Source organism: Balaenoptera borealis (assembly GCF_965194805.1).
Source record: "Balaenoptera borealis genome assembly, chromosome: 11".
NCBI classification, from domain to species: domain Eukaryota; kingdom Metazoa; phylum Chordata; class Mammalia; order Artiodactyla; family Balaenopteridae; genus Balaenoptera; species Balaenoptera borealis.
Genome location: NC_138868.1, coordinates 39,142,395 through 39,166,728, shown reverse-complemented (window position 1 = coordinate 39,166,728; position 24,334 = coordinate 39,142,395). Strand labels below are relative to the sequence as shown.

The following is a 24,334-nucleotide window of genomic DNA, read 5'->3' as shown; positions in this document are numbered from 1 at the left end:
GAGAATCCTAAAACTGCCACCAGAAAACTACTAGAGCTAATCAATGAATTTGGTAAAGTTGCAGGATACAAAATTAATGCACAGAAATCTCTTGCATTCCTATACACTAATGATGAAAAATCTGAAAGAGAAATTAAGGAAACACTCCCATTTACCACTGCAACAAAAAGAATAAAATACCTAGGAATAAACCTACCTAGGGAGACAAAAGACCTGTATGCCAAAAACTATAAGACACTGATGAAAGAAATTAAAGATGATACCAACAGATGGAGAGATATACCATGTTCTTGGATTGGAAGAATCAATATTGTGAAAATGACTATACTACCCAAAGCAATCTACAGATTCAGTGCAATCCCTATCAAATTACCAATGGCATTTTTTACAGAACTAGAACAAAAAATCTTAAAATTTGTATGGAAACACAAAAGACCCCAAATAGCCAAAGCAGTCTTGAGGGAAAAAAATGGAGGAGGAATCAGACTCCCTGACTTCAGACTATACTACAAACCTACAGTAATCAAGACAATATGGTACTGGCACAAAAACAGAAACATAGATCAATGGAACAAGATAGAAAGCCCAGAGATAAACCCACACACCTATGGTCAACTAATCTATGACAAAGGAGGCAAGGATATACAATGGAGAAAAGACAGTCTCTTCAATAGTGGTGCTGGGAAAACTGGACAGCTACATGTAAAAGAATGAAATTAGAACACTCCCTAACACTATACACAAAACTAAACTCAAAATGGATTCAAGACCTAAATTTAAGACTGGACACTATAAAACTCTTAGAGGAAAACATAGGAAGAACACTCTTTGACATAAATCACAGCAAGATCTTTTTTGATCCACCTCCTAGAGTAATGGAAATAAAAACAAAAATAAACAAATGGGATCTAATGAAACTTAAAAGCTTTTGCACAGCAAAGGAAACCATAAACAAGACCAAAAGACAACCCTCAGAATGGGAGAAAGTATTTGCAAACGAGTCAACCGACAAAGGATTAATCTCCAAAATATATAAACAGCTCATGCAGCTCAATATTAAAGAAACAAACAACCCAATCCAAAAATGGGCAGAAGACCTAAATAGACATTTCTCCAAAGAAGACATACAGATGGCCAAGAAGCACATGAAAAGATGCTCAACATCACTAATTATTAGAGAAATGCAAATCAAAACTACAATCAGGTATCACCTCACACCAGTTAGAATGGACATCATCAGAAAATCTACAAACAACAAATGCTGGAGAGGGTGTGGAGAAAGGGGAACCCTCTTGCACTGTTGGTGGGAATGTAAATTGATACAGCCACTATGGAGAAGAGTATGGAGGTTCCTTGATAAACTAAAAACAGAATTACCATATGATCCAGCAATCCCACTACTGGGCATATACCCAGAGAAAACCATAATTCAAAAAGACACACGTACCCCAATGTTCATTGCAGCACTATTTACAATAGCCAGGTCATGGAAGCAACCTAAATGCCCATCGACAGACGAATGGATAAAGAAGATGTGGTACATATATATAATGGAATATTACTCAGCCATAAAAAGGAACGAAATTGGGTCATTTGTTGAGACGTGGATGGATCTAGAGATTGTCACACAGAGTGAAGTAAGTCAGAAAGAGAAAAACAAATATCGTATATTAACGCATGTATGTGGAACCTAGAAAAATGGTACAGATGAACCAGTGTGCAGGGCAGAATTTGAGACACAGATGTAGAGAACAAACATATGGACACCAAGGGGGGAAAGCTGCGGTGGGGTGGGGATGGTGGTGTGCTGAATTCGGTGATTGGGATTGACATGTATACACTGATGTGTATAAAATTGATGACTAATAAGAACCTGTTGTATAAAAAAATAAATAAAATTAAATTAAAAAATTAAAAAAAAAACTAATACTAAACTTTCTTTGGGTTATTTGTATGGAAATATGTTAATATAAATGTTTCAGACATTACATGAAATTCCTAAAAATCTTATATGTTCTGGTATAATGTTATAAGTCATAATTCTAGTTATTACTTTAAAATGTATATCTCAGAAATAACTAAATTTCCTTGTCAATTGCATTATTATGATCTTTCATCAAATCTTTAACCATGGTCATTTTTAAGTCTTTTGTCATTTACAGACAGTTCTGGGTGTACTCTGACACTTTTGCAAAAATGTTCCTATAAAAGGGTTTCATCTTCAAGGAATATTCATGCAAAAGACTCTGACAAGTACAGGTTTCTGGTAACTGACTATACTGCTGAACTGAATGAATAAGCATTTTCAGAACTCTAATGGAAAATTGATGAATTCATAAAAGTGCTAACAAAATATCAAGATGAAAAAAAAATTAATTACACGGAACTGAGTGAACTGATGAGGATGATTATAATTTTTGGGACTTTCTGTTTGAATAAAAAAAAAAAAAGCAAAAATCTAGGCAAATATATGAGCAATTCAAATAACAAAGTAAGGCCTAATCTCCCTAATATGTAAAGAGCTCCTAGAAATTTATTAGAAAAAGACCAACAATTCACTTGCATAAAAGTACAAAGGATATTGTGGTAGGCAGAATAATAAGCTCCCAAAGTCCTAATTCTTGGAACCTGTGAATGTAATGTTACATGGCAAAGGAAAACTGAAGTTGCAGATGAAATTAAATTTACTAATTAGCTAATCTTAAAATAGGGAGAATATGCTGGGTTATCTGAGTGGGCCCAGTGTAATCTCTAGTGTTCTTAAACGTGGAAGAGGGAGGCAGGGGAGTCAGGGTCAGAGCGATGTGATGTGAGAAAGACTCGCCAAGCCATTGACACTTTGAAGACGAAAGGGGCCACAAGTCAAGGAATGCAGGTAGCCTCTGGAAGTTGGAAAAGGCAAGAAAATAGACTCTCCCTTTGTCCTCCAGAGAGGAACACTGCCTGCTCACACCTTGATTTTAGCCCAGTTAAGACCCATTTCAGACTTCTGACCTCAAACTCTAGAATACATTTGTGTTCTTTCAAGCCACTAATTTTGTGGTAATTTGTTACAGTAACAGTGAAGAACAATACAGGTATGGAAAAAGCCTTCATAAAGAAGAAATTACAAATGGCTTTTGAACATATGAAAAAATGCTCAACCTTCATTCATAGTAACTAAAACTAGATAGAGATTAGAAAGGCCACAATAAAAAGAAGAACAAAGTTGCAGGGCTTACAAGACCAGATATCGGGGTTTATTATGAAGCTACAATAATCAAGATGGTGTTGTATAGCACCCAAATAGAAAAATAAACTAATGGAATAAAAAAGTCCAAAACCAGACTTGACATATAATATAGACTCTTGATTTACAACAAAAGAGCCTTCAAAATTCAATGGGGAAAGGATGAACTTTTCAATAAGTGGTTCTGGAGCAATTTTTTAAAAACTAATTTGAGATGGATTTTAGGTCTAACTGTAAAAATCAAAGAATAAAGTTTTAAGAAGAAAACATAGGGGAATATTTTCACGACCTTGGAATAGGCAAAATGTTTTCAGTAGGGCACAAATACCTCAAACCATTAAAAAAAAGACTGAGTAACTAGACGTCATTAAAATTAAGAATATCTATTTATCAAAAGATATCATTAAAAGAGCAAAAGAGTAAGCGACTGCCTAGGAGGTGTTCGAAATACATATAATCCAACGAAGAACTTGAATCCATAAGATAAAGGATCTCTACAAATCATTAAGAAAAACAGACAAAACCCACTTTAAAACAATGGGCAGTCTTTGTACTAGACAAAAGAAGCTACCCAAGTGGCCTATAAGCATATGAAAAGGTGCTCCACATCACTGGTTACCAGAGAAATGCAAGTTAAAATCACAGTGAGACTCCATACTACACACTCAGCAGAATGGCCTAAATCAATAAGATTAAAAATACCTAGCAAGGATATGGCACAATTAGAACTCTCATATGTTGCTGGTAAGAGTATAAATTGGTACAACTACTTCGTAAAACTGTTGAGCAGAATCTGTTAATGCTATACATATGACCTAGTAACATAGGAATCCTACTCTTAGTTATGTACTCAAGAGAAATAAATGTATATGTTCGCCAAAAGGCATGTATAAGAATGTTCATAGCAGCTTTATTCACAATCTTCAAACTGGAAACAACTCAAATGCTCTTCAACAGTTAAACGGATAAATAAGTTGTAGTATATTCATAAGAGGAATATTACTGATCAATAAAAAAGAACTACTGCTACATAGAGAATGGATGATTCTTATGGACACAATGTGTTGAACAAAGAAAGCCACACAAAAGAGTTCACACTGTATGTGACATCGTTTATATGAAGTCCAAGAACAGGCAAGAATTCATCTCTGGAGACAGAAGTCAAAATAGTGGTTACCTCTGGGGGTGGGGTACTGACTGAGAAGGAGCATGAGGTAGGCTTCTGGGGGGGTGCTGTAAATGGTCTGTATCTTGTGCTGGGTGGTGGTTTCTTAAGTATATACATACATAAAAACTCATCAGACTGAACCCTTAAGATTTGTGCACTTTACTCTCTCTCTCTCTCTATATATATATATACATATATATGTATATATATATATATATATATATGTGTATATATATATATACATATATATGTATATATATATATGTGTGTGTATATATATATATACATATATATATATATATATATATATATATATATATATATATATATACTGTACTTCAATTTAAAAAGTAAAATAAACCAAAACCACCCTGAGTAGCTTTTCACCTATTAAATTGGCAAAAATCCAAAAGTTTCCTAACACACTTATTAGGGAGGCTGCAGAAACAGGCACTCTTATACACTGCTGGTGGGAGTGGAAAATGGTGTAATTCCTATGGAAGCCAATTTTTGCAGTATCTTGCAAAATATCAAATACACTTACTCTTTGATACAGTAATTTTACTTCTAGGGATTTATCCTACAGCTATACTCACCCACATATGAAATAACATATATACAAGGTAATTTACTACATCATTACTTGTAATAAGCAAAAGACAGGAAATCACCTAAATGTCCATCAACAGGGCACTGATTAAATAAATCACAGTATATAGGTACACTGGAACATTATGTAGTTGTAATAACGAACTAGAAAGGCTTTTATACTGATATGGAAAGATCTCCCAGATCAATTATTGAAAGAAAAAAAATCAGACACTAAAAAGCATGTAAAGTATACTACAATTTACGTAAAAAGGGGGATAAAAATATATCTTAGTATTCACTTATATTTGCAAAAAGAAACTAGAAAGATACAGAAGAAACTAATAATAGGCCTTAGCTGCACATGTGGTAGAAGGGTTTTGGCACTCTGGATAGATGGGAGATAAAGCAGGAGGGAAATTTTTCATTTTAAATCTTTCTGTGCTTTTTAAGTTTTAAATAATGTACATGTATTAATTACTCAAAAATTAAATAAGTAAAAACATTTTTAAAGAGAAGGGACAATGGAAGGGGGAAGAAGAATCCTAAAAGGGGTGGGAATCTCAGAAGGTAGAGAGGGAAGTGTGATGACAACACAATGTCATCAATGTCACGATTTTATCTGATTACGCCAAGAACTGCTTAATCTGAACCAGATTACATATAATCTACATATACAGAAGAACTTGCCAACATGAAGGGGAACTAAATATTGAAATGAAGAGATGAAATAATCTTATCTGGTGGCCTTAAAATCAGGCCAGACAGTCACGGTCTGCAGGAAGGCAGCAGCAGGCAGAAGACCACAGGCTCTGGAGATAGAGGCCTGGGTTAAAGACCCGACACACAGATTCCTCCTGATCAGATGACCTGGCGGGGCAAACTGCTCAGCCTAAACTTCAGCTTCCCCCATCTAGAAAATGGGGTTAACAACAGTGCATCAATGTGGTATGAGGATTAAATGGGACAATATAAGTAAGCATTTACGCTCTGCCCATCCTACTGTGCATAGGACCGTACAAGTCTGTCCTTGCCTCTAAGCTCTCTACAAGGCCCTGGGTTTGGAGGTATTGCCTCTCAGGGCTATAGCCAGTGTCAAAATGAGTTAGTTCTCGCTATTAAATCCTCACATGACCCCACCTGATGGGTCTCAGGCCATGCAAGGTCAGTTGTTCCGCCACACATATTACAAAGGTACAAAGGTTCAACAATTGGAAGTCATCAGCGAAATGAAAAAAATTAAAAATAAAAGATCCTTGCATAGATTATAGCTCCAATTTGGTAAAAGAGATGCTTTTGCTTGGAGGAGGAGGCTCTACACTTTGCTGCCAAATATCTAACCCCTTAACAATGTCCGTCTGGCAAGTGTGAGTGCTCCACGAAAAGGCCACCAATAAAATCCCTTCCAAGGGTCTGCGTGGAGCGGAAGAAAGGAAGTGTGGTCAGTTCTTTTTTCTCTGCAGGAAGGGAAGGCTGAACAACCGCATATCAGGAGAGAAGGCAAACAAATCGTCCATTCAAGCCAAAATAAGCTGCTCCTGGGGGGAAGCAAAACAGCTGGAGCCAATTCAACCAGACATGGAAGTGAGGGCCCCAAAGACAGAGCTGGGCCTGGGGAGCCTGCCCCTGGCAGGCAGGGATCTTCTGAGCAAGTGGTGGCCACATGTCCTCATCTCACCTCTGCATAAACTTCGCCTATGCCCACGAATGGGAGCCAGCCAGCTTCATTAGATGTGGAGGGAAATCCTGGGTGAAAAGGAAGGAAGGAAGCAAGCAAGCAAATGAACTCATGAACCTGCCAAGTTCACCTGCTGAGAGCACCTATTCTGTAGCAGGCACTGCGCAGGCAACCGACATACCTATGCCATTTGGAAAAACAACTTTTAGGGGTGGGTATTGTGATGTTGGTTTTACAGATGAGGAATCAGGCTTACTGAGGAAGAGTGACCTGGCAGCAAACACAGAACAGGTCAAGAGAAACTTCATTGGAAAACTAAGAAAAGAAGCAAACCAAATTGCAAAAGAAGGGGGGAAAAAGAAACCTGGAAGCAATGAAGTATCAAAATCGAATTATTTTGATTTCCTAAGAAGCCTGAAATGTGGCTGCTGCGGGGCTTCCCCCAGGCTGGAACATGCAGGTCTCGAGTCCCTGCCTGGAACGGCGGATAGCAGAATCCTGACCTGGAGCAAATCTGGGCTGGCACTGTTTCCAGGGCTGTTGGGATTTCCAGATCCCCCAGATCGGGGTACCCAGGCTCCAGTGTACAAATCCGTTCTGCAGCTATGCTGAGATCCTGACATTCTAGGTGGGGGAGACACTTCTCTCTCCAGCTTCTGAGACTCCCACCCTGAGCCTCAGCCTTCTTACAGTCATCTTATAATTACTTCCTTAAATTATATTCTTAACATATAACAATGACACCAACACCAGCTAACATTTACCGAGCCTACTTTTGTGTCAGGCACTGTTAGCACTTTATATAACAACCCTATGAGGTCAATAATATGATCTTCCAGATGAGGCAATCAAGACAGAGAGGTCAAGCCATTTATACAGGGTTACATGGCTCATAAGCGGAGGAGCCAGGATTTGAATCCAGGCGATATGATCCCAGTGCCTGTGCTCTTCTTAACCACTCTGCATCCTGCCTCGGCCCCGAGGATATGAGAGAGTCGAAGGAGCATTCTTAGAAGTCAGGCACACAGCTCTACCATTTACTGCTACTTATCCCTGGGCAACTTGTTTAACCTCTGAGTCTCAGTTTTCTTCTCTATGAAGTGGGTACAACAAAAACACTTGGTGGAGTTGTGTCCATTCTTAGACAGAGTAGGTTCTGAATTATATCCTTTCACCCATCTCTTTCCCCTCCCTTCCAGTTTGATTTGTCTGTTGTGCATTCATTAGATATTAAGGCCACCTCTACTTCTGAGCAAAGTTTGGCTTCTCTATATTCTGTTCTAGTCTATTCTACAACCATTTTGTGCCTGTCACGTGTGTGACCCAGCACCAGGCACTGAGGGCCTGCATCTCGGGGATGAGACTGAAGGCAGGGAAATCCACCTAAAGTAGGCAAGGGCAGGAGGGTGGAGGGGGGAGCTGGCTGTGAGAGCCAGGCTTTCAGCTGGTAGGAACTCTCCTCCTCCAGCTTGTCCCCCTCTTGCTGGCCTCCTGCCAGGGCTAACAGGAGGCTTCTCATCGCTTCCCGCTACACAGCTTGCACCCTGCAGGGCACCCACTGAGGGCCCCCTCCCCCAGGTGTCAGGGAGCCTCTGATCCCGGCTCACATGCAGGCAGGTGGACATGTCCAGAGTCCCGTGACTGGGCCCACCTTTCCTGACTCTGGAACCATTCATTCAGCAGATTGTGAGCCAGGCCCCAGGCGTTGGGGACAAAACAGAAAATAAGAGGTCTGTCCTCGAGGAGTTCATCAGCATGCCATGCCCTGCTCTCCCACCGCCTCTGCTGCCTTCCTCACTTGGGTAGTAACGCTAGACACACCTCTCCAGAATGTTATCATTTCTCTCTCCCAACCAAGACTTACTTCACTGGAACAGTTACACTAACAAGTGATTCTCCCTTCTCCCCACCCAGACCAAGAGAAATGAAAAAGAAATGGAATTATGAGTTAATTTCTTACACATCCCCTATATAGTACCAGGTGTTTCACATGCATTATCTCCTCTAATCCTCACAACAACAATCCTGCAAGGTGGAATTATCCCCATTACATAGATAAGGGGAAAAAATGGAAGCTCACACAGAGATGGAGCTGGTTTAAACCAAGGCTGTCTGCCTGCAGAGTCTATGCTCTTTCTACAGCCCTAGGCTGCCTGTCGGCTCAGCCTGCCACCCTGCTGGCTCTGGCCTCCTCCTTCAACTGGATTTTGTTCTTTCATGTATTTAGATTCCCTGCAATCTTACTGTTTGTGCCAACCTCTCTCCTAGTCCAGTGACAGCAGCAGCAACATCTTAGGCACCGCCTCTGATTCTTTGATTAGCTTGTCTTAATTACACCCAGGCTGGAGCATTTCCTGTATAACGTATCTGGTGTTGCAAAGCATGCAGGTTTGCTGTTACATTTTCTCACTCCCTCTCTGACTCCAGCGCTTTTTACTCCCCACCCCCTCTGCTGGCTGTCAGCCTACCTCCTCTGCTGTCCTTGGTTCCGCCTCCTTGCACATCACATTCGGGCCTGCAAAGTAGTGCTTCAAACTGCTGCCACCCCAGGCAGCTGAGCGAGCCAGTCTAGCTTAATTCAGAAAACAGTGCTTGAGCCTCCGCTGAGGGCCAGGCACTGCTCTGGGTGCTGCAAATAAGCAGGAAACAAAAGGAAAACACAGGGGCCTTGCCCTTCAGAAGCTGAGAGTCAGAGGCTGGGAGAGGGAAGTACACAGGACAGACATCACCTACTCAAGGCAGAGAGTGATGGGGCTGTAACAGAGTCCTAAAATGTCAGGGCTGGAGAGAACCTTGGTTTCCTGTTTTTACCCCTCCCTATCACAGATGGGAGACCTAAAGCCCCGAGGAGGACAATTATTTGAACTAATGATATCAGAAAATAGCAACGAACACTTCTAAAACCCTTACCAGGAGCTAAGTGCTCTTCTAAGCGCTTTACATATATCAACTCCTTTGACCCTCACAACAACTGCAACAACCCTATAAGGAAGATGCCACTGCCCTCCCCATTTTAAAAATGAGAAAAATGAGGCATGGAGGGCTAAGCACCTTGTCTGTGTGGGGCCCGACTACCTGAGTTCATACAGCTAGTAAGCAGAAGCCTGCACTGGACCCAGGTAGTCGGGCCCTACACTGTCTCTTTATTGTACCGACTGAGTCTACCTGTGGAAGTAATGAGAAGGCTTCTTGAAGGAACTACGCACAGGCCTGATTATAAAAACAGTGAACCCTGGTTATTCAGAGTCAATAAGAGGAAGCCTCAATTTATCAGAGGTTTGGGAGCTCCAGAGTGACACGAAACACATGGCAGCGAGGGCAGTGAGCAGAAACCCCCATCTCCAAAGAAAGAGCCAAGCAAGAGGAAAGAACTTGGTGCAAAGGATTTATTCAAGAACCAGGAGCATACCAATCCTCTTCCCCTTTTATGTCTGGCTTTCTACACAGGATGCCCCCAGTCTGTAAGATCTTTAATATTCCCAAATGCCAGTTCCTGAGGCAGGGAGGCCAGCTCAGGCACCTTTTTGAATAGAAATTTTTAGAAAAAGGGCTTCTGGCAAAGCCTTGGTCAACAAAGGCTTCCATTTCCCAGACTCTTCCCCACATACACACACGCATGCACCCTGGCCTTTGGTTAACCAAGAGTCCTCCAATTCTGCCCACGAGTTTCAGAATAAACACAGTTATCAGTATATCAGTATACTAATTACTTACCAATCACTGCCAGATTATGCTCTGAGCCACAGGAGACCTGTAAAGAGAAAGAAAATAAGTTACATTAAACAAAGAAAATATATTTCAGCCATTATATTTTATGATCATATTATATTTTAATGATAATAACATCTATTTTTGGGCAAATTTTAGGAAGTAAGTAGAAAGGGGCACCATGTACAAAAGACTATAGTTACGATACACTCATGACTACATAAAAAGAAAAAGTGAAAAAACAAAAAACTGTTGAATGGAAATACACCAAGATGTTAAAGTATTTGTTTTTAGGCAGAGACCATGAGTGATTTTTTTTTAATCCTTGCTTCTTTCTACATTTTCGTATTTTTCAAACTTTCTATAATGAACATGTGCTACTATAAAAATGAAAATACAAGGGAATACAAATGACAGTTTTGGAAAACTGAGCTAAAAAATCCATCACTCTCATCTGGACTGATAAAATGAGCAAAGAATTCAGTGGAAACAGACTTGCCTGAGGAAAAATGCTTGACTTTTCCTCATCTGCTCACTCTCCCTTTCACCTTCCAGCCACACAAACCACCTGCAGTTCTCTGAACACAACATGTTCTCCCAATACCTCCAGGCCTTTGCACATGCTGTTTCTCTGCCGGGAATGCCCTCTCCTCAACTGCCTACCTAGAAAACTTCTACTCATCCTTTAAAATTTCAAAGCGTCCAGAGACTCCCTTGCTGTTGCTTCTAGGCAGACTCAAGCACTCCTTGCATTATGCAACTTATATGTATCCCCACTGCAGCAATCATTTTGTTGTCTTTTACATTTTTTCCTGTCTCCTCACTAGACTGTGTGTGTCTTGAGAACAACGCTGAGACTCGTTCCCCTCTGCATTACACAGATGGACTATACAAAGCTTGGGGCTCAGTTAACACCTGCTAAATGAGAGAATGAATGAAAGAACAAAGTACATAAAGAACAAATACCTAATACATAAAAGACAATCATTTGGGGTTCTGAATCCTTTGTCTGCTCCCAGTGAGAGAGACTTCTTGCCTTTCAGTCTCTGCATGTCCCAAATGCTACCAGAAGGAAGTGATTGGGAATATAAGAGTATAAATGGGGACTTCCCTGGTGGCGCAGTGGTTAAGAATCCACCTGCCAATGCAGGGGACACGGGTTCAAGCCCTGGTCCAGGAAGATCCCACATGCCGCGGAGCAACTAAGCCCGTGCGCCACAACTACTGAGCCTGCAGTCTACAGCCCGCTCGCCACAACTACTGAGCCAGCGCGCCTGTGCTCCGCAACAAGAGAAGCCACCGCAATGAGAAGCCCGCGCAGCACAACAAAGAGTAGCCCCCGCTCGCCGCAGCTAGAGAAAGCCCGCGTGCAGCAACAAAGACCCAACGCAGCCCAAAAAAAAAAAAAAGTATAAATGGTTCCTCAGGTACTAATTAAAAGGAACTCGAGACTCTGGAGAAGCATCCTGTGACCTTTATCAGGACGCTCACTTTAGCTCCTGGCAAGAAAAAGGCTTCAGGTACACATGGAATGTCAATTGGAAGAGCCCTGGAGGTCATCTAGTCCAATCTTTAACACTACGAGGAGAAAACACACTTGGGAAGAGAAAATAACTTGCCTCAGGTGCCAGAGGAAGTGTGTGTCAAAACTAAGACTAGAAACAAGTCCAAAAGACAACCCTCAGAATGGGAGAAAATATTTGCAAATGAAGCAACTGACAAAGGATTAATCTCCAAGATTTACAAGCAGCTCATGCAGCTCAATAACAAAAAAACAAACAACCCAATCCAAAAATGGGCAGAAGACCTAAATAGACATTTCTCCAAAGAAGATATACAGATGGCCTACAGACACATGAAAGAATGCTCAACATCATTAATCATTAGAGAAATGCAAATCAAAACTACAATGAGATATCATCTCACACCGGTCAGAATGGCCATCATCAAAAAATCTAGAAACAATAAATGCTGGAGAGTGTGTGGAGAAAAGGGAACACTCTTGCACTGTTGGTGGGAATGTAAGTTGGTACAGCCACTATGGAGAACAGTATGGAGGTTCCTTAAAAAACTAAAAATAGAACTACCATACGACCCAGCAATCCCACTACTGGGCATATACCCTGAGAAAACCATAATTCAAAAAGAGTCATGTACCAAAATGTTCATTGCAGCTCTATTTACAATAGCCAGGACATGGAAACAACCTAAGTGTCCATCATCGGATGAATGGATAAAGAAGATGTGGCACATATATACAATGGAATATTACTCAGCCATAAAAAGAAACGAAATGGAGTTATTTGTAGTGAGGTGGATGGAGTTAGAGTCTGTCATACAGAGTGAAGTAAGTCAGAAAGAGAAAAACAAATACAGTATGCTAACACATATATATGGAATCTAAGGAAAAAAAAAAAAAAGGTCATGAAGAACCTAGTGGCAAGACGGGAATAAAGACACAGACCTACTAGAGAATGGACTTGAGGATTTGGGGAGGGGGAAGGGTAAGATGTGACAAAGTGAGACAGTGGCATGGACATATATACACTACCAAACGTAAAATAGATAGCTAGTGGGAAGCAACCGCATAGCACAGGGAGATCAGCTCTGTGCTTTGTGACCACCTAGAGGTGTGGGGTGGGGAGGGCGGGAAGGAGGGAGATGTAAGAGGGAAGAGATATGGGAACATATGTATATGTAAAACCGATTCACTTTGTTATAAAGCAGAAACTAACACACCATTGTAAAGCAATTATACTCCAATAAAGATGTTAAAAAAAAAAACAAAAAACTAAGACTAGGGTCTCTCTGATTCCCTGATTCTCACACAAGTTCCTTTCTTGGTTCTATAGCTTCTCACTCTTTCCCAGTGAAAAACCACTTGGAAGTGATATTCAAAGGTAATTAGCACAGGCCCCTGAAAGTCAAGGTAACAGGCTCAAAAGGCGTTTGAGCATTGGAGGCCAAATAACCACTGGCAGGTGAGAAGGGGCAGCAAGGCTTCTGAGGCTTTTTTCTTTGTAAAAGTTATGCGTCCAGGATCTCTGATTCCACAGGGAAGAGGGTTACCCACATTTAGGTGGATTCCCTGACACTGTCTGGCAAAGAAGTACCTGCATATTTTTACCCCAGTAAATACTTCCAGGGTGACTAGTCTCTGAGCTCCTTTGAGGCAGGCTCTGTATCTATCTGAGGGGGCCCCCCAGGCCTCACCTAGGCCATACACACAGCACAAGTTCATCATATGCTTCCTGGTTATACTGAGGCTGGTTCCCTAGGTTCTGTCATAGGAAGCTGCTTAGATTGAAGAACTGGGAAAAAACTCAGATGTCTAACAATAGGAGAATTCTATGTAAATTATGGTAGAGACATCTGATGACTTGGAAATTATCATGCAGCCTTGGAAAATGATGTTTACAATAAAGGAAAATACTCGTGATATCCTATGAACTGGAAAACCACATAAAAACTGTATATGTAATATGATCTCAACTCTATAATAAAATATGAACAAAAGACTGGAAGGAGCTATTCCAAAAAGTTAATAGTGATAGCCTCTGGGCTAAGCATAAAGGAGGCATTATGGGGCTTCCCTGGTGGCGCAGTGGTTGGGAGTCTGCCTGCCAATGCAGGGGACACGGGTTCGAGCCCTGGTCTGGGAAGATCCCACATGCCGTGGAGCAACTGGGCCCGTGAGCCACAACTGCTGAGCCTGCGCGTCCGGAGCCTGTGCTCCACAACAAGAGAGGCCGCGATAGTGAGGGGCCCGCGCACCGCGATGAAGAGTGGCCCCCGCTTGCCGCAACTAGAGAAAGCCCTCGCACAGAAACGAAGACCCAACACAGCCATAAATAAATAAATAAAAATAAATAATTTAAAAAAAAAAAAAGGAGGCATTATGAGTATGGTTTTCCCTTTGACTTTTTCTATGCTCTCTAAATTTTACACACTATTTTTATAATCAGAAAAATTATCTATTAAAAATAAGAAAAATAAATATAATGCAGTTCCCACCATAGAGGGGAATAAAAACCTTCCTGGCTATAAAATAAATATGCTGTAAAATCTGATATACTCTGAAGTAGTGGGGAAAAAAGATTTGAAGGAAACAACTAAATTATAAGGGTAGCTGCGCCATGGTGATGAGATTATAAGACTTTTTTCTTCTATTTTCTATTTTTCAAACATTCTTTAACTGGTGGTGGCAGTAGGGTGGCTGGTGGTGGTGGTGGGAACAATAAGAGCAGGAATTAAAGCCACCATATTGAGGACTCATATGTGCCAGGTGTCGTGCCAAGGGTCTTTATAAACACTATCTCATCTTCCTCATCACGATCATCTTCTCAGGTAGGTTTGACTGTGCTCATTTTAGGCAGAAGAGAACTGAGGTTCATATACATTACATAACTTTCCTAGCTTGCTAAGCGGCACAGCCATAGAACTAAAACCCAGGTTTGCCTATCTCCAAGCTCATGTTCTGTACTGCTAGGTCACGCTACCTTTGTGTTTTAAAAAATAAAGTTATTTCATTTTACAAAATGTGGGCAGAAAGGACCTGCCTCTGACTGCCCGGGCTCACCCTGGGGCTGCAGGCTGCAGAGCTGACCAACCTTGAAGACCAGGGGCTTCCAGAAACAAGCCACTGACAAACGCCAAAGTCAGGCAGCAGACGCTGCTGTGAATTAATGAGCAAGACAGTGATGAATGGATTTTGTCAAGGCAATGTTGCACTTGAAGCTCAAAGCTCCCCGCTGTTTCTTGCTGTCTGTGCACTGGCACAGAGGTCAGGAGACTGAACACCACAGGCCACAAAATCCCAGCGCCACACTCCTTCAACAAGATTGTATCAATGACCATTTGCTTCACATTGCTTCTGTCAGCATCTACTCACTGCCCAGCTTTCTAGAAGACTCTGTTAACAATGGCAGTGTGCCCATGAGAAAGGGATTCAGAGCCAGGAAGCCAGGTGAATCCTAGGTCCTCTGCTTTCAGGTTCTGAGACCTTTGGCAAGGTATTTAACCTCTGGAGCCTCAGCGTTCTCAGGCGTAAAAAGTAGAAAACAGTATTTTCCCATCTGCTTTACAGAATTGCTAGAGGACAAATGAGACAACCCATCCCCTCACAGCCATGGGTCTCACCTTCCTTACATACAACTCTGCACATGTCATGCCCCTATAGAAAACCCTCCACAGGATCCCAGCATTGGAAGGGCGAAGTCTAAAGTACACAGTATGGCTCACAAGGCCCTCACATGTAGGCCCCTGTTTACCCCTCTGGCCTCACTTCTTCCCCCTGCTACTCATGAACTCTCAACCCCAAAGAACATATTCTCTTTTTTCTATTCACACTACATTTTCTGTAAGAATATCATGTGATTTCAGGCTTTTATGCATGCTCTTCTCCTTGATGTGACTTCCCTTTCTCCCACTGTCCATCTAGCAAAATCCTCTAAGATTGCTTAGGTCACCTCCTGGCAACGCCTTCCCTGACTTCTCAAAGCGGAGCCAGCTGTTCTACCGTGGCTTCTCCCACAGCGCCACACATCATGGCCCTTAGCACACATGAGATGTCTGCTTATGAACTGTGTGTGTTAAGCACCTCTGTCTCTCAGAGATCAAGCAGGGTGCCTGCCCAGTAACATCCCTGCCACACAGTCCAACTACAGGGCATGAAGGGGCCCAAAGACAACATCCCAGAGAAGTCAGATGGTCACAAAACAAGTGTGAGTCGTGGTATGGAGACTCCAGGCAAATGGAGACAGGCACTGAGATGCACAGTGAGGGCCAGAAGGGAAGGGCACTAAAACAATAGAGTGTAGAGATGATGGGGTATCAAAAGCACAGGATTGTTCCAGGAATCCTAGGACAGCAAAGCACAGTGGGCCACCAACAGAGGTCAGTCCTAGGTGACAGAGTCCCACAGTAGAGAAAGTGGGTTCTGGCTTGCTGGCTGGGGCCTTCAAGATACAGGGGGCACACCTCCCCAAGGGTGAGGGATGGGGGACAGAGGAGCCTGTGGAAAGTTGTCCTGTCTCAGTGCTGCTCAAATACTAGAGGGGTCTACTCTGTTCAGGCAACTGAGCCTGAGGAGGCAGAGCTGCAAAAAACAATTTCCAAAGTCCCAGCTGCCACAGGGACAAGATCTCCCAGCACCCCTCCTGCCAAGCTAGACTCCATCAGCTCTTGTGAAGGGAGCCACAACTCCCCTTGGGGCTGGAACCCACTAAATACAGTTGGACAGGGATGAACTGGGGTAAGAATTGACTGGTAGTAGATGCCCAGTAAATATCTGCTGAATACATTAATGGGTTAAATGAATGAATAACTAAATGAATAAGCAAAAAGTAGATTAATGTAAAAATACTTGCCAAATGTTGAATGTGAGCACTTCAGTTTCCACCAGTACACTTGTACCATTTCTAAAAAACAGCTGACAGGCCCTTATTGAGAGCTTATGGCCAGGTACCTGGCTAACTGCTTTGCTTGTATTATTTCATTTCAACTTATACTAAATCTAAGATTTCTTTGTTACAACCGCTTTACAAATGAGGCAATTGGGGTTCAGAGAGGTAAGGTAACTTACCAGTGTGTTACAGCTGGTGGAGGTGTAGGATTCTGTGACCATTCTCGTTCAAACTTTGTCCTGTTAACTGTCTAAACCCTTCTTATTCCCATTCAGCATGGAAATACACCACCACCCAGTTCTTACATCTGGCAACCCTGTGCCAATTATCAAGGGATCTTATGCTGGGAGAGCCCCAGGTTTACTAGGCTCAAACATCTTCCTGGGGCTAGGAGTACCCACCTCTGGATCTATCAAGGGCTGTTCCAGGGCTTTTTCTTGGGGGAAATGGCTGTAAAACGGCAGCAAACATTTGTCCTGGGCCTTCGCTGTGGAAGCTATCACCTCTCAGGGAACTCCATCAGGTTGTTCAACTCTGCACACTTTGAACGGGGAAATCAGAGTGGGGCGGGGTGCGACCATGACTCAGGGGAAGAAGCACTGAGATTCCAAGGAGAGGAACCAGACAGAAGCCAGGACCCGAGACTTGTCCCCATCACCAACCAGGGACCATCCTCAGCTTCGTCCCAGCGGTGGAGTGGCAGCTCAGAAACCCCCCATGGCGCGCAGCAGCCTGAGGGGCCTACTGATTGGTTCCGCCTCACGCCAATGGGCCTGGGCGCCGGCCGATGCTATGGCAACGACGCGCACGTGTGGAGGCACGTGACGGCGGGGTGGGGCGTCCACTCCGTGGGGGACTCTGCCGGGGGAGGGCTTCGGCTGCTCCGCTCAGGCTCCCACCCTCACGGCTAGTCTTTGGCAGGCGCCGCCCAGCTCGGGGGAGAAAGCAGGCTGGGAAGCAGCTCCAGAACGGCAGCCTTTCATCGGCCGGGGTTAACAGGGAAGGGAATGGGCGCTTCAGTGCAGCGTTTGCTAAACTCTGCCCTAACCCAGTTGCCATCTGCTTAGAACTCTGGGGAGACAAACCAGAATTTCCAAACCTGTTAGAAAAGCAGGCTGGGAGTTCTGGGCATGTTTTACAGCAAACTGCAGTCCTGTCAGCCAACGGAGCTTTACCCCTAGGCTCAGTAATAGCCTCAAAGGAGGTCCTGGTGACAGCAGAGAGGCAGCACAGTTGCTTGCTTCTGGAAGTACCTAGCCTTACAAAGACACCTTTAACTCCCTTTGTGAGGGCTTCAGCTTTTGACTGAAGCCTAGATGTCAACGGAGGCCAAAAAATGAGACCTTTGGGCCCAGAGGCTCCATCTTGTCCTCCACCTCAAAGTCCAGGGGCAAAGAACCCCATTCTCCCTGCAAAGCAATTTTTTTTTTTTTTTTTTTTTGCACATTCTATACGAAAATAAGTCTTAAACTAGGTCCTGCTACATTCTCAAACGGAGAGGTTAGGGTGGGGAGGAAGAGAGCTAAAATTTGGTAAGTGCCTGGAAGCCAGGCATGTGACATTATGGAATTTCTGTCTTCCTACTCAACAGGTCAGCAAACACACTCAAAGAAGTTAAATAAGTCACACCCGCTATACACCCAGGTCAGCCTTGATCCAAAGCCTGTGAGCTTAACCACTACACATACTGCCTCTCTTCTTCTGATACTGGTTCCAGACTGCCCCAGTCACTAAGGCTCAAACTCTCAAGTGACTAACAGATCTCTAACTCTTTTATCTCCCTCCTACTCTGTCTCAAGAGCCTGTTAATTCTGCCTTCTCAATATCTTGATTTTTCAGTTGCTACCATCTTAGTTCAGTCCTTTTCACTCCAACCTGGATGCTTTTAAGAGCTACCTAAAAGCATAACTTTTGCACGGTTATCTGCACCATTCTCCCTTTTCCATACCATTCTAAACCTTACCAACTTTACAAGACCCAGTTCAAAACCCACTGCCTTGAGGAAGTCTCCCAGATCATCTCAGCCCCTAAAAGATCTGCCTTCTCTCAAATCCTACCACTTGCCTTGGCTAAAGTTTGCTTTTGTCAAACCTCCTTTGTACTGTTAATAATTTGAGTGTGGCGGTAGGGCATGTGTCCCCAGGCAGTGTTGGGTAGTGGGAAGAGCTCCAAGTATGGAACCAGAAGACCTGGATTTGAGTCCTTGCCCTGCCACTTCCTAGTCATATGACCTTGGGCAAATCTCTTCACCTCTCTGGACTACAGTTCCCTCATCTTTAAAATGGGATAATAACAAACAAGTGAATCTCATACATCCTAAAACCCTTTCACACCACCCCCCAACTTCCACAGAATAAAATTCACTTTGAGTTTGTCCCTGTTCTGCAGATACATTTCCAGAACATATAAAATATATAATTTGGGAACACATAAAAGGAAACTATGTGTTAGGAACTGGCATAGGTTCACTATGAACAGTTCATTTCCTTTTTCAACAGTTATTCTACTGGCAGATAAGGAGAGGACTTGAGAAATGTCTACTGAATTTGAATTTAATATACACAATTAAACTAAACAGGCACTCGGAATGCTTGCTTTTCCCGTAGTGCACTTCCAAGAAAATTCCTTTCTCCTAAGTTGTTATGTTGATACTATGTGCACCTGTGGCCTAATTGGTGTGGATGGGCTATGGGTGGATACCTGCCCAAAGCAGGTTAATGCATAGATTGGCCACAGCCTGTGAAATGGCTTAATGTGGAAATTCTGCCTGAAAAAGGTTGTAGGGTGTGAGTCCTTTAGGTGGTAGCTGGAGCCGTAGCTGGAAAATATAGACCCAAGAAAGGTTAATATACACAGGAGTTACCGGCAGGAGAGTCAGAAGCAGCAGGAACAAACTAAAGAAGAGTAGCTAAGTCACTGGAATGTGAGTTTTCTAGATCCTATTGCTGACGGTGCAAGAAAGTCTAGATTTTTGAGCTGCCTTGTGTTCTAACTGACCTTCCAGTTGTTCTTTTATAAGGCATTTGCTTCACCTGTTTCCAGTACTTATGACCATCCTTACAATACTAAAGTAACCTGAGAGTATCTCTGATCCTTACAGACTAAAAGCGCCTAACACAACAACGCATCTGAATTTCAGTAAAGGCAACACCAGTAAGTTACTTTAGCCCTTGAGAACAGGATACAACCATGAGAGCTGAACAGCCAACCTCAAGACAGGTAAGTAACAGATTCAGACCAGCCAAACATCCTACAGCATGCTTCTCAAAAAAACTGAACCCTAAAATATGGAGGTTCCTTAAAAAACTAAAAACAGAACTACCATATGACCCAGCAATCCCACTACTGGGCATATACCCTGAGAAAAACCATAATTCAAAATGAGACATGTACCACAATGTTCACTGCAGCTCTATTTACAATAGCCAGGACATGGAAGCAATCTAAATGTCTGCCAACAGATGAATGGATAAAGAAGATGTGGCACATATACACAATGGAATATTACTCAGCCATAAAAAGAAACGAAATTGAGTTATTTGTAGTGAGGCGGATGGACCTAGAGTCTATCATACAGAGTGAAGTCAGAAAGAGAAAAACAAATACCGTATTCTAATGCATATAAATGGAATCTAAAAAAAAAAACTGGTTTTGATGAACCTAGTGGCAGGACAGGAATAAAGAGCAGACATAGAGAATGGACTTGAGGACACGGTGGGGGGTGAGGGGGGAGGGGAAGCTGGGTCGAAGTGAGAGAGTGGCGTGGACATACATACACTACCAAATGTAAAATAGATAGCTAGTGGGAAGCAGCCGCAAAGCACAGGGAGATCAGCTGGGTGCTTTGTGACCATATAGAGGGGTGGGATAGGGAGGGGGTATGGGGATATATGTATACATACAGCTGATTCACTTTGTTATACAGCAGAAACTAACACAACACTGTAAAGCAATTATGCTCCAATAAAGATGTAAAAAACAAACAAACAAAAAAACTGAACCCTTTCCCTAATAGCCAACACAGGCTGAAATTTAAAAAGACTGCCAATACCAAGTGCTGGTGAGGATGTGGAATAACTGGAAATCTCTTACATTGCTGGCAGGAATATAAATTCAACAACTGCACTGAAAAATTGTTTGGCAGTATCTACTAAAGGTAAATACATACATATATATATACATACACAAACACACCCAAAACAAACGATACTTACTTCCCAAGTACCCAAGGACCCAAAATAAACAATTACTTACTTCCATCAAAAGACATGCACAAGAATGTTCACAGCCGCTTTATTCATAATAAATAAAAACATAAAATTACCCAAATACTGGTCATCAGTAGAATGAATAAAGTGTAGTATAATCAAAATACTTTATAACAATGGGGAAAAAACCCTACTGTTATTCAAAACATGGATAAATCTTCAAGAAAGTGGTGAACAAAAGAAACCAGACACAGAAGAGTAAATATTGTATGACACTATCTACGTGAAGCTCAAAAATAGGCAAACATTTCAAATAAATAATATAACTGTTCTGAAGGAGGGGAAAAAAGAACCAATCCTAGTAACTTTTTTTTTTAATAGATCTTTATTGGAGTATAATTGCTTCACAATACCGTGTTAGTTTCTGTTGCACAACAAAGAGAATCAGCCATATGCATACACGTTTCCATATCCCCTCCCTCTTGAGCCTCCCTCCCATCCTCCCTATCCCACCCCTCTAGGTCATCGCAAAGCACCGAGCCAATCTCCCTGTGCTATGCTGCTGTTTCCTACCAGCCAACTATTTTATATTCGGTAGTATATATATGTCGACGCTACTCTCACTTTGCCCCAGCTTTGCCCTCCCACCCATGTCATCAAGTCCATTCTCTATGTCTACCTCTTTATTCCTGCCCTGCAACTAGGTTCATCAGTACCACTTTTTTTTTTTTTCTTAGATTCCATATATATGCATTAGCATATGGTATTTGTTTTTCTCTTTCTCACTTCACTCTATATGACAGACTCTAGGTCCATCTACCTCACTACAAATAACTCAATTTCATTTCTTTATATGGCTGAGTAATATTCCATTGTACATATGTGCCACATCTTCTTCATCCATTCATCTGTTGATGGACATCTAGGTTGGTTCCATGTCCTGGCTATTATAAATAGTGCTGCAATGAACATTGTGGTGCATGTCTCTTTTTCAATTATGGTTTTCTCAGGGTATATACCCAGCAGTGGGATTGCTGGGTCATATGGTAGTTCTATTTTTACTTTTTTAAGGAACCTCCATACTGTTTTCCATAGTGGTTGTATCAATTTACATTCCCACCAACAGTGTAGGAGGGTTCCCTTTTCACCACACCCTTTCCAGCATTTATTGTTTCTAGATTTTTTGATAATGGCCATTCTGACCAGCGTGAGGTGATACCTCATTGTAGTTTTGATTTGCATTTCTCTAATAATTAGGTATGTTGAGCATCTTTTCATGTGCCTCTTGGCCATCTGTATGTCTTCCTTGGTGAAATGTCTATTTAGGTCTTCTGCCCATTTTTGGATGGGGTTGTTTGTTTTTTTGTTATTGAGCTGCATGAGCTGCTTGTAAATCTTGGAGATTAATCCTTTGTCAGTTGCTTCATTTGCAAATATTTTCTCCCATTCTGAGGGTTGTCTTTTTGTCTTGTTTATGGTTTCCTTTGCTGTGCAAAAGCTTTTAAGTTTAATTAAGTCCCATTTGTTTATTTTTGTTTTTATTTCTGTTACTCTAGGAAGTGGGTCAAAAAATATCTTGCTGTGGTTTATTTCAAATAGTGTTTTTCCTATGTTTTCCTCTAAAAGTTTTATAGTGTCTGGTCTTACATTTAGGTCTTTAACCCATTTGGAGTTTATTTTTGTGTATGGTGTTAGGTAGTGTTCTAATTTCATTCTTTTACATGAACACCTGTACAGTTTTCCCAGCACCACTTATTGAAGAGGCTGTCTTTCCTCCATTGTATGTTCTTGCCTCCTTTGTCGTAAATTAGGTGCCCATATGTGTGTGGGTTTATCTCTGGGCATTCTATCCTGTACCATTGATCTATATTTCTATTTTTGTGCCAGTACCATACTGTCTTGATTACTGTAGCTTTGTGGTATAGTTTGAAGTTGGGGAGCCTGATTCCTCCAACTCCGTTTTTCTTTCTCAAGATTGCTTTGGCTATTCGGGGTCTTTTGTGTTTCCATACGAATTGTAAAATTTTTTGTTCTAATTCTGTGAAGAATGCCATTGGTAGCTTGGTAGGGATTGCACTGAATCTGTAGATTGCTTTGGGTAGTATAGTCATTTTCACAATATTGATTCTTACAATCCAAGAACATGGTATATTTCTCCATCTGTTTATGTCATCTTTGATTTCTTTCATCAGGGTTTTATAGTTTTCTGAGTACAAGTCTTTCTCCTCCTTAGGCAGGTTTATTCCTAGGTATTTTATTCTTTTTGTTGCAATGGCAAATGGGAGTGTTTCCTTAATTTCTCTTTCTGATTTTTCGTTGTTGGTGTATAGGAATGCAGGAGATTTCTGTGCATTAATTTTGTATCCTGCAAACTTACCAAATTCATTGATTAGTTCTAGTAGTTTTCTGGTGGCATCTTTAGGATTTTCTATGTATAGTATCATGTCATCTGCAAAGAGTGACCGTTTTACTTCTTCTCTTCCAATTTGTATTCCTTTTATTTCTTTTTCTTCTCTGATTGCTGTGGCTAGGACTTCCAAAGCTATGTTGAATAAGAGTGGCGAGAGTGGACATCCTTGTCTTGTTCCTGATCCTAGTGGAAATGCTTTCAGTTTTTCACCATTAAGTATGATGTTCACTGTGGGTTTGTCATACATGGCCTTTATTATGTTGAGATAGGTTCCCTCTATGCCCATTTTCTGGAGAGTTTTTATCATAAATGGGTGTTGAATTTTGTCAAAAGCTTTTTCTGCATCTATTGAGATGATCAGATGATTTTTATTCCTTAATTTGTTAATGTGGTGTATCACACTGATTGATTTGCATATATTGAAGAATCCTTGCATCCCTGGGATAAATCTCACTTGATCATGGTGTATGATCCTTTTAATGTGCTGTTGCATTCTGTTTGCTAGTATTTTGTTCAGGATTTTTGCATCTATGTTCATCAGTGATATTGGTCTATAATTTTCTTTTTTTATGATACCTTTTTCTGGTTTTGGTATCAGGGTGATGGTGGCTTCGTAGAATGAATTTGGGAGTGTTTATCCCTCTGCAATTTTTTTGGAAGAGTTTGAGAAGGATAGGTGTTAACTCTGCTTTAAATGTTTGATAGAATTCGCCTGTGAAGCCATCTGGTCCTGGACTTTTGTTTGTTGGAAGATTTGTAATTACGGTTTCAATTTCATTACTTGTGATACGTCTGTTTATATTTTCTAATTCTTCCTGGTTCAGTCTTGGAAAATTGTACCTTTCCAAGAATTTGTCCATTTCTTCATGGTTGTCCATTTTATTGGCATATAGTTGTTCATAGTAGTCTCTTATAATCCTTTGTATTTCTACAGTGTGAGT

The 24,334-nt window shown here is 41.6% G+C and overlaps 1 protein-coding gene across 4 annotated transcripts in view; it reads right to left on the bottom strand.

The window, feature by feature from the left end:
• The window catches only part of SERGEF (secretion regulating guanine nucleotide exchange factor), a 249,553-nt gene that overhangs the window by 98,985 nt on the left and 126,234 nt on the right, over positions 1 to 24,334 (bottom strand). For 3 of the 4 annotated variants that reach the window (XR_014231596.1, XM_082342478.1, XM_082342477.1), the window contains exon 10: positions 10,378 to 10,414. Coding sequence is in view for 3 of the 4 variants with exons in the window: in XM_082342478.1 (XP_082198604.1) it covers positions 10,378 to 10,414 (37 nt within the window). In the remaining variant the exon portion in view is untranslated. Of the gene's footprint in view, positions 1 to 6,663; positions 6,732 to 10,377; positions 10,415 to 24,334 lie in introns of all 4 variants that reach the window. The other variant, XM_082342479.1, reaches the window with a different exon arrangement.